This window comes from Mastomys coucha, unplaced genomic scaffold, assembly GCF_008632895.1.
Source record: "Mastomys coucha isolate ucsf_1 unplaced genomic scaffold, UCSF_Mcou_1 pScaffold23, whole genome shotgun sequence".
In the NCBI taxonomy this organism is placed as follows: domain Eukaryota; kingdom Metazoa; phylum Chordata; class Mammalia; order Rodentia; family Muridae; genus Mastomys; species Mastomys coucha.
This window is the reverse complement of record NW_022196906.1, coordinates 78,567,166-78,585,571: the sequence shown is the minus strand read 5'-3', so window position 1 is coordinate 78,585,571 and position 18,406 is coordinate 78,567,166. Positions and strand designations below refer to the sequence as shown.

General features: G+C 39.6%; 1 protein-coding gene and 1 non-coding gene across 3 annotated transcripts in view; both read right to left on the bottom strand.

Annotated features, from left to right (window-relative positions):
* Nucleotides 1-18,406, bottom strand: part of Bckdhb (branched chain keto acid dehydrogenase E1 subunit beta) — a 185,470-nt gene that overhangs the window by 49,846 nt on the left and 117,218 nt on the right. For both annotated transcript variants that reach the window (XM_031346342.1, XM_031346343.1), the window contains exon 9: nucleotides 2,777-2,863. In XM_031346342.1, the coding sequence (XP_031202202.1) occupies nucleotides 2,777-2,863 (87 nt within the window). The remainder of the gene's footprint in view (nucleotides 1-2,776; nucleotides 2,864-18,406) is intronic.
* On the bottom strand, nucleotides 5,894-6,012 carry LOC116073986. The gene has a single exon (XR_004111982.1). It is a non-coding gene; the product is annotated as a 5S ribosomal RNA (ribosomal RNA).

Sequence of the window (18,406 nt, the reverse complement as noted above, 5' to 3'; positions counted from 1 at the left end):
CCACATAATAACATATGGGGTGCAACATTTTTACTTAAAACTCCATAGAAAACTTATAACTCCATAGAAAACTTAAGATTCTTTGATACAACGAGAACCAGATATTTTAGCAAGGAGTGATCGAATTCAGGGTCCACTCTCATTTACTTTCAAGCTTCTTTCTCCCAAAGAGAATGAAAACTTTTTCCTCCGGCATTTCTTTTCCCTTCTGCTCAGAAGGCTGACTTTCCGTACCATAACCTGGGCTCCATCTTTGCTAACCTTACAAGGCCCAAACATCAAAAAGAAATGTAGAAGAATGAATCACTCCAAGTGGTGAAAGCGGCTATAAGTCACTTCAGTGACTCCATTTCAAACAACCCGTGGCACCAGTAACCTGATCCAGGTTTCACTGACAGGAGGCTGTGAGCGCCCACCTCCTGTAGCTGCACACACAAGAAAACAACTGCTGAGACCACCTCAGCTTATTCTAAAACACAGTACTAAAATGGACAAAGCCCACATCTCTGCTTCCTTCTTTATCAATAAGTAAAAGCAATAAAAGGCAAACACACTCACAAGACCTACTTGAATTCATTTTCTGCATTCTGTGTTTAGACAAATAAAACGAATTAATATGAAACAGAGTTCTAATTAGATGCAAATCTCCTACAAATTTTACAGTATTACCTAATTCACCTCATAGTTCACTCATTGAATGATTTCTTTATCGAAACAGACAATTCTATAATGAATTCAAAATTTCTGTTCCTCATGGGGCTCTTGGACTCTCAGAAATGATTGCGTATATATTCGCTGAACATTGATTCAAAATTCCTGGACTAGTTCAAGATCTCTCCCGTCTTTATAAGCCCATCAGTCACAGCAGTTTAGTAGCAAACACAGATCTGGTAAAAAAAAGAGGCTATACGTTTCAGGTGACTGCGAACACCCAAGGAGCTGCAGTTGAGCCGCGAGGGTCAGGACGTGGCACAAGCTGCCTTACTTTGGTGCATCCGAGTTATGGTACAAATATGATTACACAGTGGGTAATCTCTCTGTCAACTTTTACCACCATAAATCATCTCACAGCTTCAGGACCTAACTGTGACACACTCTTGTGATTCCTGGCGCTGGCAAGCTGCAATGGCAGTGTTTAAACTCTTAGCCCAGTGTTTCTGAAATGAGGATTTGCTAATGTATTCCTGGGGCTGGAGAGTCATTTTTCCATAAACATGAGTCCACATACTATTCAAAATCAAGAGACACCAGATTAGATCATCTTTCGAAGTTCATTCCAGTCTGAAAACTGCATTATACTCGACAGCAGCGTACCAAACAGAGATCACATTTTAAAAGCAATCTCGGAGGAAGAAATGTTTACAAAAAGACACAATCCCAAGTTCAAGTTCAACTACCTTCTACTACTGGTCCTTGTATGCAAATTATATTTGGTATAGGCAATGAGTTTATTACCCCAAGCAGTGGCCTAGACAGGCAGGGCTGTCAAAGCTCCGACCAGCAGCAATCTTTCCCATCCTGTAGGTTTCATTACAATCCCGAGTTATCAGGAGTCAGAAAATCCAGTTTCTTTTGCCAGTTCTGCCTCTGGCTTGAAATCACATCTTAGTATTACAGTGATTATTCCTGCAGCCTCATTTTAAAAAGAATCGGTACATTATGCTACTCGATAATTAGCGAGTAGCAAAATGCAAGCCAAGTATTCAAGACACATAAATGATAGTAAGTAAAAGGAATGCAAAACACGGACAAAATTTAAATATTCACTTTTCTCAACTATGTCACTACCTATAGATGATGTGACGGCTTAATTTTCATTGAATATAATTATTACTTAGATTTGGTTTTTAAATATTTTGTTTAAATCTGTTTCCATAGTATTATTTTTAAAAACTATGTAATTTTACTAACTAGCACATAAACTATTTTATTAGGAAAATTCATTTGCTGGTTAAAAATTTAAAACTTAATTTACAGCACCATTCCTTCACTGAAACTTCTATGAAACTACTAACCCCATACTTTTGCCTTCTCTACAAAGATATATCTTAATAATTAAAGAACCATAATATCAGAAAAGAGAAGAAAAGCATTTATAAACTGTATTGATATTCTGAGTTTATAATGCACGTAGCTTATATTCTGATTACTTACTTTTTAAATTTAAAAAACTAGGAAAATGTAATTCCTTCATATTGTGCATATGTATCATACACATATGAATAAACAGTTTTAAGTAAAATCTTCTCCTAAGAAAGAAATATGTGGGGGTTTTCCACTTTTATGCAGTATCTTAAGTGAACATTTTAAAAATGAAAGTGTTTAATTCACTTCTCAAGGACTTCCAATAACATCCCACCCTTTTATAACTAGTTAAACTGATAAATATTTTTTGAAATTAGAAACCTTTGACAAGTTTAAAGGTGAGTACTATACACGTCTAAGAAGTATTTCATAACAACATTGGGTTTAATTGCAAGGGATGGATGATTAGGGCGATGTGTAAAAGAGTTTCCTTTTAATGCAGCAAACACAACTTATTATATTAAATTCATCTCATTTTTCTTCTTCCATAAAGGAATTTTCCACATTGATTAATTTGAATTTTCTTCTTTTAAGATATAATTACTACATTAACTAAAGTCTGGTACAGTCTCCATAGGATATGTTCGTTCCCCAACAGTTCATACTCTGGTATTCTGCGATAAGCAATCGTCCCTGTGGAACAGGCATGTGTGACCTTACAAATTTAAACATCGGCACTGCATCACTGTACCTGGACGGTGGAGCTGATCTCAGAGGCAAAGCCGCCTGTCAAGGGAGCCTCATGGCTGATCAACAGTCGCCCCGTTTTGATCACAGACTGAAAGAGAAGAGGGGAACCTGACATTGAGAAGAATACATATTTTACACATATGATAGCATTTTAATTCACTAATAAAAACAAACTGCTTAAATTCCACAAATAAAAATCAGAAAACTGATTTTATGTTTAGTAAGTTATAACAAATGTCTTTCAATTGGGTACATTTTTGTACTGTCAAGAAACTTCCACATATTTATAATCTTAGCATGAAAGAAAAATGAGATTTATAACTCCGTATAGTATATAATTTAAAACGCATGCCTATTTTACGGGACATTTTTTGTTATAAGTGAATTACTGTTTCGTCTGTCCATATCTTGGTCTGATTTTTCCGTCTTTTTACATTTAAGATCCAAATGCTTTTTGGATGGGGGCACATGACATGTGAGTACACACAACAGTCTTGAGAAACACTGGTCGTGGGATAGGAAAACATGGAAACAGTATGGAAACACCACAGTGAGGAAAAAGGCAGTGCGTCCTTGAGAGACTTGCCAGCAACAAGTCACTCTGAAAATGAAGGGTCACAACCGTCTTCACTCATGGGCACTAAGATCTCGTGGATGATCACAGTACCACTTCAACACGAAATGTGTCACAGTGATGTATAGTGGCTCAAACAGTTGCTCACGAAGGGCACGATGGGTTACTTACAAAAACAAATCAAAAGTCATGGCTACGATATCACAGCAGGATGCCACCAGATACCAAAATCAACAAGTTATTGCTTAAAATACATTAACCGTATTAGTGGAGAAGAGGTAAATTCTTCTTGAGGGTATCACACCTCTTTTAAAAATTTACTGTTTTATCAATTAAAATGAAATCTTCAAGTAAGAGAAGATGCATGTCTGAAAGGAAAGATTTTACTCAGTCTGGGCAATTCTAGCCTAGAACTCAGAAACAGTGACAGCAGCTTCAGCCAGCAGATGCTAAGCCCTAAGGTATGGGCAGGACTCACAACAAAAGTAAGTCACCATAGTTACTAAGTAGTGACTGGAGAGCGAGAGAGGACAGGAATGCTGTAAGGCCCCAACTGCTTCCACAGATCTGACAACCTGAGGAACGGGCATTTAGCTTTCTATGGCTAAAGCAATTTGACACTTAAAAAAAGAAATCACAATTAAACTTCAATGTACCCGGCTAGAAATGATGGAATACAAACATTCTATAATCAAGAAAAAAGTATATGTTTTCAAAATATCCTGTAATAGGTTTTTCTGCCTCGGTTAATCAGCTTGAGCAATCTATTTTCGGGGATGGGGGTCAGTTCTCTGAATGCTCAGTAACACAGAGCCCTGCCAGTATGATGTAACCCACGAAGCAGCTAACACCCACCCAAACTAGATGGTGTCAGTTCAGGAATAACAGGTGGAGATGAGAGAACGCGCTCAACAAGTTGCTCTTACCCTAAGACTCCATACAACATTCTAGTCCCATAATCCAGGTTTGGGCCGATCCGAGATCAAATGACAAGGTTTAGAATGAACCTTGAAATCCAATAAACATTCGGGACAAACGGTCTATGCTCCCAGAAGCCACAGAGTGAAACTCTAGGCAAAAACTATACTCCAACTCTGACAGCTGAAGCAGCATGGCACCCAAGTATAGAGAATCAAGACCTCCTGAGCATGCTTCAGGCGGAAATGGCTACAGAAATGTACCTCCACACCATCGAATACTGTGGAGCAGCAGAAAACAATGGCAATATGGAAAGATTCCCAAAGCAAGTCAATTCCAAAAATAAGCAATTTGAACCACAATAGCTCATCTTGTGAAAAGTGATGAGGCATAAAGAACCTTTTAAATATGTATGTTATTAGAAACATTCCTTCTACATGGTCAGAACTGGTTTCTCTTGGGAAATGGTAGTTAAAGGAGGACGGGGAAGGGATTTTAAACCTTCTCGCATACACTGCGTAGGTTACTAAATGTATTCTCAGTAAATCTAAATAAGCAAAAATAAAGCAGAATTCCATAAACTGATGCTAACTTAACAAATACATTGTGGTCAGATCTCCTCAAGAAACGGAATTGTTTTTAATACTATCTTAAGATCCCTCCAAAAACACAGAGGAACTTTGGATCCCAGACTGCAAATGCAAAAGGGTATATTAAAACCGCTGCAAAGCTGCCTCCACCGGGCACCTTCTTGGAGGTCTGCTCATGCAGAACCATACGAAGCTCCTGAGACTTCAAGACAACAGACCCCGGACAGAATGACAAATACACCCTTGGCACGAGAGTCAAGGCCAATCTCTCTGTCTGTGCCTAACAATAAAACCTGTTGTCATCCTCAGATAAAGCACGTGGCTGTCAGAACTATAGACACAGTACCAGAAACCTCAAAAAGCTAGAGGACAGAGTAGATGAAACAAAACCTAACCACACTTTGGATGTGTGGAGATGGCCACCCATTCACACAAGTAAAGGAGAGCACAGGAGGAGGAGGCACACACAAGCAATCCTTAGAATCATAAGTGTCTCAGACACCGCCGTGGCCTCTGCTCTGAGCCAAGGATTTTGTGCCCATTATTTCATTTAATTTGAAAAGTGTTCAAGTTTCATTTCTGAAGCTTAAAAATATCTCTGATCCCTGGAAAGCATTTACATGTATAAAATAAAGAAGAAACACTGCTATTTTCAGCCATTCTAAGAATGAACATATACTGTGATTGTCTAAATATAGTTCAATAATTTCATGAGGCAGAACAGAAAGTCAGTGTGGCATATGCCTTTCATCATTCATGATCACATTTTTAATTTGCTAAGACTCCTAAAAATCAGGTTTTTTCTATTCCATTTTATTATTTTCACTTTATTAATTTACAAAACAGAATCCTATCATTTGTGGCTCAATTAACTATCTAGTAAAATCAACTTTAGTTTCCAATGACCATACACCTAGGCAAAATTTAAACTCAAAATTCAACTGCCTGGAAATTTCTTTACAAAGAATTTTACAAAGCGTTTTCTTGAACTCTCTTAAAATTAGTATAGTATTTCTTTTTTTGTTCTTTTTTTCTTAGCCTACAGCACCTGGTATTCCCAGGTGGTCTTCCATCCAAGTACTAACCAGGCCCAACCCTGCTTAGCTTCTAAGATCAGATGAGATCGGGCGCGTTCAGGGTGGTATGGCCGTAGACAGTATGGTATTTCTTAAACGTGGCTGCCATTAGCTTTTTAAGTAACAAAATGACAGGTATAGATGCTAATACTTCTACTTCTCTTCTAAAGAAAGGGAAACTTAAAGTTTTAAGTTGTCAAGTTCCCGTCTGACATACATACTTCTCCATTTGGAAAAACCTGAAGTCTTTAAACAACTTTTCAATATAAAAGCTAACCAATCAAAGCCAGGAAAGACCAAATAGGCTGGATTTTCCAGTTCTTGCATCTTCAGCTTTCACCACTACAATCTGCTCCTGGATTAAGGTCTGTCACACATGGGGCACCAGCAAAGGCTAAGCCAACTAAAAATTAAGACTGTGAAAAAGTCTCCATTTTTCTCCATATTCCAAAAACAAGAGAGTCTCTTGTCTACCCTGTCAAAACTTTAAAGCCTGCCTCCCAAAGGCTATTTACCATTTAAAGATCCTCTATCAGACACCAGCAGCCTCCAGTCACAGGAGACACAAGCAAAATGGAGACATGGAAGACCACAGGCAAACAGGATGCCCTCTTTTAATGGAACCCAGATTTGGGATCCGTGACTTTTCCCCACAGCTGTGCTCAGCCCGAGCAACAATGAGAGAGCTAAGCTTATCTATACAGCATAGCTAGTACAATGTTCTGAATAGGGAGATCCTCCAGGAAAGCCAGAACAAACATGATGAAAACATGTTTAAAGGTTTTGCACATGTCATCTTTGCACATCTATACAAACACATCTCACGTTACAGAATCCATTTTAAGGTCACATAAAAATACACCTCAGCCTCTCCTGTGGCGGTTTGATGTAAAACTTGAAATTAATGTAATTTTAACATAGCTTTTATCTGTTCATTTAAAGTATTTTTTAGCTGTTAAAATAAAATATAAAATTCATACTTACATAAGGGTCCCCTGTGATGTCTCGTACATGCAGGCTAATGTCACCTTAGCAACAAGGTGCCAGTCTCTGCAGAGCTAAGTTGTACTCTGCAAAAATGGTCACGCAGAGGTTGGTTGTCCAAACGCTAGACATATGTTTTAGTGAATGTAGCCTTTAAGGATTTTAACACAATCCAACCAGGAAAACTATTAAGCTGTCATTCCAGGAGAAAATGATACAGACAGGCAGACCATTAAGCTTGTATATGCTTGAAAGTACAACACCAGCATTCAGAATGCTGTATAAGTGTATGGCTCTGTGTGTGTGTGTGTGTGTGTGTGTGTGTGTGTGTGTGTGTGTGTGTGTGTGTGTTATTTCTTACTCAAAATCTATAGCAAAAACTTTTCCCTATGATTTAATCTTACCAGCACCAGGTTGAGCAACACATTCAAGTGCTGACAAGATACAATAAGAATATAATATTCTAGATAGGCAATCTAGCAATTTCCGTTAGAATATAAAGATAAAGATAGGTGAAGAAACATCAAAGCCTGCCTTTACCAGTAATCACAATGATTGACAGAGTCACAACACGTTTCACTTAAGGTGCACATGCTACTCAGTAATTGCAGTCTAGAATTGGTCAAGGACACAGTATCGAGCTTCAAACATCAATGGGAATGAATTAGGTAGGTATTTTTGAAACATTTTTACATGTAGTAGCCAAACACATCTCTCATGCTAACTAGAAAAACAAAACAAAACAAGGAAAGAAAATCAAAACAAAACAAAAAGCACAATTAGTCACAGGCTGAAAAACGTAGCACTGGATGCCTAGAAACCAGTATTTATCAGCATGCCTGACACACATGACTGGACTACTGGCCAGTGTTCCACTGGAGAAATACCAACACTAAAAAGAGCCGTCGGGAGCTCCTGGGAGAGTTCTGAAAAGTCCATTTTGGCAAAGAGGGGGTTGGCAGGGTTACAAATATTTAATATTGTAGGAAAGTAGTGTAAACTGAGAAAAACCAAATCCCCGCGGCTTTGTCACCCATGTGGGAAAGGAGGTAAAAGAACAAGCAGAAAGCAATGACAGACAACTGAACACATCTAGAAGGGGAAGTCACCATGGCACCCCAGCTTCCAGGCACTGCTATGAAACTTCCAGATCTTCTCTATGGTTCATCACACTTTCCTCCATTATTTGGAAAATCATTGTGGAAATCCTGACAAAATTACGAGTGTCCATGATCCTAAAAGCTACTTCACAATACTTTGGATAAGCCTGCTGGAGCAGGCCAGCCTTTACCTCTGCAGTTTGCTTTTATACTGCCCTCGAAGGCCAAAGCGTGTGAGCTACTGGCTAGTTTAAGACCATGGCTCCAGCTGCATATGTAGCAGAGGATGGCCTTATCTGGCATCAATGGGAGGGGAGCCTCTTGGTCCTGTGGAGGCTTGATGCCCCAGTGTAGGGGAATGCTAGGGTGGTGAGGCGGGAGTGGGTGGGCGGGTGGAGAAGCCCCCTCATAGAAGCAAGGGGATTGGGGTGGGATAGGGGGTTTTCAGAGGGGAAACCAGGAAGGGGAAATGTAAATAAATAAAATAACCAATAAAAAATAAAAAAATAAAAAAAAATTAAAGGACATGAGCCATTCTCTGCCTTTCCCTAAACTACCAGACACTCTACCCCCTTCAAAAACTCATCTCTACAACCCACTCCTGCCTGATCCTCACAGCAGGCTGGATTTCCTCTTGCTTTAAATGTCACGATACTATTTTCTCAGTTTCTTACCAGACTCTAGCAGAGTTTGAGGAAGCCGACAATACCAGGACCTTTTACAAAACCTAAAGCCAGGGTATCAGTGCAAGTTTCAATGAACGTGATCCAGGTGGCACACAATGCTACATCACTCTAAAAAACGTTAAAGTCCGTTCCACACCGTGCCACCAACTAGATACTGAGTGCCAATCAAGAAAGCTTTCGGACAGTAGTATAAACCAGAAAATCACTCTCTTTACCATTTGAAGTATCTATGTAACTTCTCAATAAACTCTTAATGTTGTATAAATTCCAAAGGTCACTAGTTCATATCAAAAACCATCTTGAGCCATGGGCTAGTATTGGGGAAAAGTAAGAGAGTTAACTTGGGTGCCAAATAGTCATAACTTTAATTGCCACAATTTCCTAGGAGAAAACATAGCCTCCAAACAAAGGATTTTAAAATTCTTAAGAAATAGTAGATAAAAGAGAAAGAAAGAACGCTGCTGTTAAAATGAAGTCCAGAAATTCACTGAAGAACTTTAAATTTTGACACTTTTCTCCTTTTCTAAAATAACTGGGGGAAAAAAACCTGTGTTTTTCTCTCCTTAAAACAACACTCGGCAAACTGTTCTCAAGTGCTGACAAGCAGGAAGAACACTGCATCTGGCCATCGCTGAGAGTGATAACTGGTAGAAACTGACATCATCCATCCTGCTCCCTGGTGAACATGAAAACCAAGAAAGTGACCCGAACTCAAACCAAGGCGTCAGCCAGTTATGTTTTACATGGTTGTTCGAAGCATGTATCAGGGGTACAATTCTCCCTGACGCCAGCTGGTTGCCTACCAAGGTAATACTTCTCCACAGAGTGATCAAGAGTACAAACAGGGCTACACTTCTGCATCACCATGGATAAAGGGTTTCGCTTCCTAAAACCTGGTCCAACTCTGTTAGAAGAAACAGATTTTTTAGGACATTATGAAAGGAAATCATGTGTAGTTCATAATCCATGGTCAAGGCTGAAAATCTTTTGGGTATTTCTTGGATGCAAACAGTGTTCTAGGAAAACTTCAAGAATGTTTCAGAAAAAATTACAGTCTAAGCATATACAAGCAAGATGGTATAGAAGTAAAAATACAAACATTCATACTTTCATTAAAGCCAAGATCATAAAAATAAACTGCTAATATGGCAAGTGGACTCGGGCAAAGAATCCCTTCCTCAGGCAAGCCAGCCTAAATATAGCTATCTCCTGAGAGGCTCTGACAGTACCTGACTAATACAGATGTAGAGGCTCACAGCCATCCATTGAACTGAGTACAGGGTCCTCAATGAAGGAGTTAGAGAAAGGACCTATGGAGCTGAGGGGTTTGCAGCCCCTTAGGACGAACAACAATATGAACTAACTAGTACCCTCAGAGCTCCCAGGGTCTCAACCACCAACCAAGGACTGCACATGGAGGGTCTGATTGTTCTGGCGGCATGTGTATAGTAGAGGATTGCAAATTCGATCATCAATAGGAGGAGAGGAGCTCGGCCCTGTGAAGGTTCTGTGCCCCAGTGTAGGGGAATGTCAGGGCCAGAAAGTGGGAGAAGGCGGGGTGGCAGGCATGGGGAGGGGGGAGGCAACAGGGGTTTGTTTTTGTAGTTTTTGTTTGTTTCTTAGTTTTTGGAGGGGAAACTGGGAAAGGAGAAATTTACATGTAAATAAAGAAAATATCTAATAAAAAAAAAAAAAAGAAGAAGAAGAAGCCCTTCCTCAGAAAAAGCAAGAAGTACTCACAGAACTCAAGGCTGCTACTTAGTAAAGAAAGTTAGAAACACACAGGTGTGAACATCTCAAGGCCAAGAATTACAGTCTCAAAACTCATTGTTACTGGACTGTTAGTCCCACATTATAATAGTTATCAAGATGATTTAGTGTATTAGCAAGAGGTGAGGATAGTGGTAAAGATGATTCATAGTTTTAATCAAATTATAAGTTTAATTTTCTTCAAGAAATTTTACTTCCTGCAGTGTTAATACTTTCCCGACTGGTTTCTAATTCTCTAATCATGTTTTTATGGGCATGGACTAGTAGAAATGTTTGAGGAAAACGGACCGTCCTTCTTCCTCACATTCCATAAGAAGTTAGAAGAAAGAGGGAAACCATGACTGTTACTGGACGCCTAGCCAACTACCCAGGGCTAGTGAAACTGTGACTCTTGGAGGAGAACCTACAACAGCCCCATTACTAACCAATATAATCCCTAACTACACTCTAAATATTTGTCCTTATACCCGCAAATAAGTATAGCTCTCATCAAGAAAATTTCTCTTTGCAACAGATGGAGACCATTACAAAAACCCACAACCAATCAAAATGCTGACATGTGGATCCCAGTCCCAACTGATATATCTAAACCAAACTCCTGCACCCAAGGCCTAGGGAACACTTCAGAAGAGGGGCATAGGCTGTAAGATTCTAAGAGCGAGAGGGAGGTTTCTATGAGACTGTGTCTCCTGGGAATGTCAGAAGCTACCCCCTGAAGTCTCACTAACATGGCTGCCTAAAGGTGATGCAAACCAGGATGCAACCAAACATGAACTAACATGGAAAGGAGAAAGCTCCTGAGGCCTCAACCCTAGGAAAATAACTGTAGGTAATTAAGGGATGCTGTAGAGAAGTAGTCTTCCCCAGAGAAAAACGCCAATTTGTTACCCAATATTAAATGGTCAGCACTGAACACACACACACACACACACACACACACACACTTAAAAATACAAATATACACACATGAACACACACACATATATACACATATCACGCAAGCACACATGCACCTGTGCATATACCAACCACGTCACACCTATATGTAACAACAATTAAAGAAAAACAGGCCACAAATTTGAAATAAAGCAAGTGGGAATGGGTACATGGGAAGGTTTGGAGGGAAGGGAGGGGGAAATGATGTAATTATTACTACTTAGATGAGATACATTTTCACTGGTGTTGTGTAACAGTTTCCTCTGAGACTAAAACATTGTATCCAGCAACCTTAAAAGAAGGCTAAACAACTCAAAATAGCTTCAGGAAGTCCCTGAAATTGAAAGATTCACTAGGACTGTCCGGGCCAGAGTAAGAAATAAAAGCTAAAAGACCCCACTCGGAAGAAAAAGCTGAGCCTCAAAGAAGACTCCTGAGATCAGACCAGCTGCCCCTAAGAAACAGAAACCAGCCAAACTGCCTGGAAGAGGTTTAGACCACCTGAGGCACCTGGAAAGGACGCTCTCCAGCCTATGGAGCTGCCTACAGGCCATGCAGGGTGCTCTGGTGCCCAGCTTTGGGCAGCTGTCACCCATGCTAAAGTGGGCTTTGAGTCATTACTGCTTCTGTGAGTAATTTCTCACCCATATTCCAGTAAGTGATACCAATAAAACTTATGGGCCACCAAAGTCGACTTTGGTAGTATCCGTACTTTGGTCTGCCATGGGTTCTCTGTCAAAAGTGAGTAGATGTGTGTGTTGTGTCTTCCCAGGAAAAGTTTTGTCACACAAAACCTTGAGAAAGTCTAAATTCCTTTTGGAGACAAAATTCTCAAAATTACTTTATAAACTTAAATTACATTTTCAATACTTAAGTGTACCTAATATAAATGTATAAGCCCCATTTCCTCAGCAAGACGGTTCCCTTTAAATGTCAACTTGATACCATCTTGACTCCTAAAAAGAATCTTAGTGAAGTCTAGAGTAGGCGAGTGTTGTCCAGTGGATGGATGTCTGTTAATGACTGCCTTGATTATATTAGCTGATGTAAGATGATTCAGACTAAAAGGTAGGTAGCGTTATTCCCTGGGTTTGGGTCCTTGACTAAATAAAAAAGGGAAAATGAGCTTAACACAAGTATGGATGCATTCTCTCTGATCTTGGTTATATGGATATAACTTGCTGCTTCAAGTTCCCACTGCTGTAACCTGCCACAAGGATGACCTGTAACCTAGAATTAGGAACTAGAAGATATCCTTCCTCCCTAAGTTTTCTTCCTAGCAGTATTTTATACCAACAACAGAAATGAAGTTAGGATATATTCAGGTTACAACCACAAACCAAGGAAAGACCAAGATACCTATAAAGATCAAAACAAAAATTCTATTCCCGTCTCTCCCTTCGTTTTGAAGAAGTGGACTGCTTCCCCGGTGTTAACTACTGGGCTTCCATATAGTGCATGGAGTAGACAGAGTCCCTGTGCTCAGGGGTTAAAATGCAAAAGTTGCCAGGAGCATGGGCAGGTGAAGGTCTTGGTGGTACCAGGCATTCTCCATTCCTAGTCACCCTGACATCATGACACTACTGTGTCCCAGAACCTCTTGCAACAATGGTGTTGTGTTGAAAGAATATATGTACACAAACTAAGAGTCATCACAACTGGGAAAAAGAATAAAGAAGAACTTTGGGAAGAATCAGAACATAGAGAGTTAAGAAGATACAGGTAGCTGGACAGTGGTGGTGCACGCCTTTAATCCCAGCACTTGGGAGGCAGAGGCAGGCAGATTTCTGAGTTCCAGGCCAGCCTGGTCTACAGAGTGTGTTCCAGGACAGCTAGGGCTATACGGAGAAACCCTGTCTCAAAAAATACCAAAAAAAAAAAAAAAAAAAAAAAAAAAAGATACAGGTAAAAACTGATCCATGTGTCCATGAGTATCAGAGACAGGAATGTATGAGTGCTGCTGAACTCTCTCATTTATACTAACTCTTACCAGACAACACCTCAAGGAGTAAATAGCCACACTAGCCTGTCTGCTCTCCTCACCAAGAGACTGTTACTGCTTAAGAAACAGTCATCAAACCAGGAAGAAAGCCCCTGCTGCTGGCCTCTAGTAAGGTTCAACACCACCTAGCAATCCTACTGTTGAGCCCCTGGCCCTTAGCTCTAGTTCAGAAGCTCTGGATCCGTCCTTTGTGACTTTATTCAACAGACCCACATGCAGGAGATGATGAATAGATGTCTATAAGCTGACTTTTTTTTTTTTTAAGAAAGTTTTTCATTTCCCCTCCAGGTGCATTTTTACAAAGAAGGAAATATCTTCATACACTGCCATGTGCTCTACTTGAAATCAAAGTCCAATTTGATGGTCTTCAGTGAGTCACCCTGAGCAAACAATATATTCCCTTCAAATTCCTCAGCATTTGAAGCATCAGCTCAGATTCCTGACCTTTTATTCCTAGACAACTACCTACCAGAGGTGACCAGGAGCTGATAAAACACTATCCTTTGACACTTTTGGACTTCCAGGCATAAACTGCTACTCATCTGTCACCGAGTTATGTTCTGTTTCACACATGAAAGTGGAGGGAGCCCACGAGGGGAGGAAACAAGTTAACATGAAGGATGGGGGCTCAGTACAGATTTTATTAAAAGTTAATATGGAAGGCACAGCCAAAGGTTTAAATGAAAAGCTTGGAATCATATAGTGTGTGGAATAATAAAGTATTGCAATTCTTAAAGTATATATTATTCCTACACATAGAGAATTAATTCACTGACCTATAAGATATAGTACAAGCCAGGCGGTGGTGGCGCACGCCTTTAATCCCAGCACTTGGGAGGCAGAGGCAGGTGGATTTCTGAGTTCAAGGCCACCCTGGTCTACAGAGTGAGTTCCAGGACTGCCAGGGCTATACAGAGAAACCCTGTCTCGAAAAAAAAACAAAAAAAGAAAAAACACAACAACTAAAAAAAGATATAGTACAAAAGTGAATACAGGTATTTGTGTTTGTATATGTTGCCCTACACAAGACATATGACACAACACATAGTGTTATACGCATATATTTATGTCTGTAGATATTTTTACATAATTTTGCAGAGGGTGGGAATGGAATATAAGACAAAAGAAATTAAGATTTTTGGATCCAAAGCAATGAGCCATTTCAGCATTAGCCTAGAAGAGCGATTGTTCTCAGGCTCTCAGGAAACAGCAGACACTCAATTCCCTAGTCAAAGGGATAAACACCAGCTATTTTTCCTTTTTAAAAATTATCTCACAGACATAATTCTAAAGAAATTATAAATCTAGCTGGAAAATGTAGTCCCAAAACTCTATGTATTCACATTTGTAAGTAGTTATAGAAACTAGAAAGTCACCTCGGGGAACTAGAGACGCTAGAGCAGAGGTTTTCAACCGGTGTGCCACAACCCCTTTTGGGGATGAATAACTATTTCACAGGGGTCACCGAAGATCATTGAAAACCACAGATATTTACATTATGATTCGTAACAGTAGCAAGATTACAGTTATGAAAGAGCAATGAAGTAATTTTATGGTTGGGGTGGTCACCACAACATGAGGAATCGTATTAAAGGATCGCAGCATTAAAAATGTTGAGAGCAGCCGGGCAGTGGTGGTGCACGCCTTTAATCCCAGCACTTGGGAGGCAGAGGCAGGCGGATTTCTGAGTTCGAGGCCAGCCTGGTCTACAGAGTGAGTTCCAGGACAGCCAGGACTACACAGAGAAACCCTGTCTCGAAAAAAAACAAAAAAAAACAAACAAACAAAAAAAAATGTTGAGAGCCACTGCTTAAAAGCAAAACCATCCAGGGGCTGGTGAGATGGCTCAGCAGGTAAGAGCACTGACTGCTCTTCTGAAGGTCTTGAGTTCAAATCCCAGCAACCACATGGTAGCTCACAACCACCAGTAATGAGAACTGACACACTCTTCTGGCACATCTGAAGAATAACAATAAATAAATCTTTGGACCATAGCAAGCAGAGGTCCTAAATTCAATTCCCAACAACCACATGAAGGCTCACAACCATCTGTACAACTACAGTGTACTCATATACATAAAATAAATAAATCTTTATTAAAAAAAAAAAAAAACAAAACCATTCACCACTGAGTCTACAAATCTGAAAGCATCCATTCCTGTTAGCCAACAATTATTTAATCACAAGCCTCTGCTTAAAACTATGTTTCTACTTTTAAAACTGTACTCAGACACCTACATTGATTATAAGTAAATATTATTAACAACTATAGCCTTTCTGAACATCTATGAAGAAGCCAGATACAGCGCCTCATTTATAATATAGGTCTGATGCCCACCGTGAAGAACCGCCAGACTTCATCAGCATGGGCACAGGTGCTACTCAACTGAGCCAAGGAAGAGCTATCCTGGGACTCTTCGTTCCAAAGTGGGACTCTGTGGATTTAAATCAGTATGTTTATATCTGTGTGTGTGTGAGAGAGGGAGACAGAGAGAGAAAGAGAGAGGGACAGGGAGAGAGACAGAGACACAGAGAGACAGAGACACAGACAAAGAGACAGAAATTTAAAGAAGTTCAATTAGCATGAGACATTTTTATTAACATTGAATTTTACTGGCTTAAACTTATTATTTGCTGCCAGTCATGATCCACAGAGAAACAAATAATTTCTCAAAGACAAGCACACGAGAGAACTTGCAGCCTTAAGAACGAAATAACAGCAGCAGGACAACACGGGTAAATGCCTCTTGCTTATGGGACTCAAGCCACCAGACACCTGTACTCCAAGCCTTGCCACTGGCTCACTGCCCTATCAGCTGTCCATAAACAGCTTCAGAACTGAGCATGTGCATGCTCTGTGATGATGAAACATGAAAGAGCACACTGGCCTAATTGTTTCTTCAGGAGTCTAAGAACCATACACCCTATCCAACATGGGAACTGGACCACATTGTACTCCTGAGCGCACAGAGCATAGCCTGAACCCCCACATGAGACACATACAAAACTTCTTCTGTTTATTCTGATCCTGCTGCATGCAATACTGCTTGCATTTTCAGAGTGCCTCTCTACTGCATGCTGTGCAATGATGTTATGATATTGGGGCTGCTAGTGCTAACGGGTCGGTGGTGACTCAAATTTTGTCCTTTACATCTTAGAATAAGAATACTTGAGGACTTTATCCCAAAATAGTTTTGTCTGGTTGGTTTTTAACAGAAAAACTGAAAGCCAGTACCACTGGAAACATAGAAACAAAGCACCTTCCATGGGAGATTCATTAAGCCTACATTTAAAAGTGTGCTAGAAAAATCATATCGATTAGTATGCTGTGGTCTTCACGGAAAATTACAGGCCTTATTTCTTTTCCATATTGTAGTTTGTGACACTACAATGCAGTATTAGCAAAATCCAGAAAAGCACAAAGTCAATGGAAACACGTTTTACTGTACTTTTAAGGGCATTAAAAGAGATAGTGCCCAAATACGTGCCTGTAAAATATAATAGTGGTACATATGAATATAAAAATCTAACCCATATGCACTCTGGGATGCTCTTCAAGGCCCAAATGTACTCCAACTAAAACCCACAAACATTCTTCCAAAGAGACTGGTTCTATGCTTAACGCAGCTGCTTCTGTTGCTTGCAATTAGATTTGTCATGCTGAAGTCCTAAGGGAAGGGATGGTGATGGTGATGGTTGCCATGACAATGATGATGCTGGCGAAAGGAAGGAGTGAAGAGGAGACAAGGTCAGAAGCAAATGTAATAGGCTATGAAGGATGTCACTCATTAGCCTGCTTAACTGACAGAAGTTTAAGCGTGAGAATACAATGTAAAAGTCTTATTAAATTTTTTAAATAGTATTTATTTCTTACTCCAAGTTTTACATCTAGTAAATAATTCATAATATTTCTACATTTATAAATTACATACAGATCATTTGAAATATTGACCAGAGAGATGCTTAGAGGGTAAAGGAAACTGCCACCAAATTTAATTGCCTGAGTTCAATCCCCAGGACCCACATGGAAGAAGGAGAGACCTGACTCCCAAAAGTGTTCCTCTCATGCACACATGTAAACATGCAAGTAAGTTCAATAGAAAACCAAAAAAAAAAAAAAGATACTTACAAATAATCTTGTTAAAAATAAGTAACCATATTCGAGGCTGCATCCACTGCCCTCTTTTGATGCAAGAATACAGCTTACCTCTGCTTTTCTTCATCTGATGTTTTTAAACACAATTTTACATTTCCAGCATTCTAATTACTCCAAAAACTTAAGTTCAGAAAAATGTGTTTAAACAGCTATAGTAGTAGTAGTAGTAGTAATAATAATAATAATAATAATGATGATGATGATGATGATGATGATGATGATAATGATAATGTGGTATTGTGAGGGACTCACCAGAGAGTAGAGAATTAAGGTACTTCTCAGAACATCCCTTAGTCTTGTTCAGGTTATGGCACAGGCTTAATCATCAGTCTAAGTGACCTTAGCAGTAACTGGGCTTAAATTTCCAAGAAATAATAACTGCCAGGACTATGATACACAAATTCTGGTTACTAAAAGTGCCGCATCAGCACTGAAATTGGGCAGCCTGGGTTCAAGCCTAACTTCTGTACTCAACAGAGTGGTCATGTGAGCTTAACTTTTCCAAGCTTTAGTATTTTATCAACAGATAAAGCAGTCACCTACTAGTTCCAATGAGTATTTAAATCTGAGGTATTGCACATGGCTCCTAACTTGATGCCTACAGTGAACATCCGATGATGCTAGCTTTAATATTAGCATAAAACTGAATTTTTTTGTTCCATGTTAATTTGTATTCTCTGTTTCCTTTTAGGTTTTAAATATTTGAAAGATAAAGTTCCCACTGCCTTTTTCAACACCAGTAGTCTAACAAGATAATAACTCAACCAAAGTATTATAAATAGCTTGTTAAAAGTATTTTCCGAGCCGAGCAGTGGTGGCACACGCCTTTAATCCCAGCA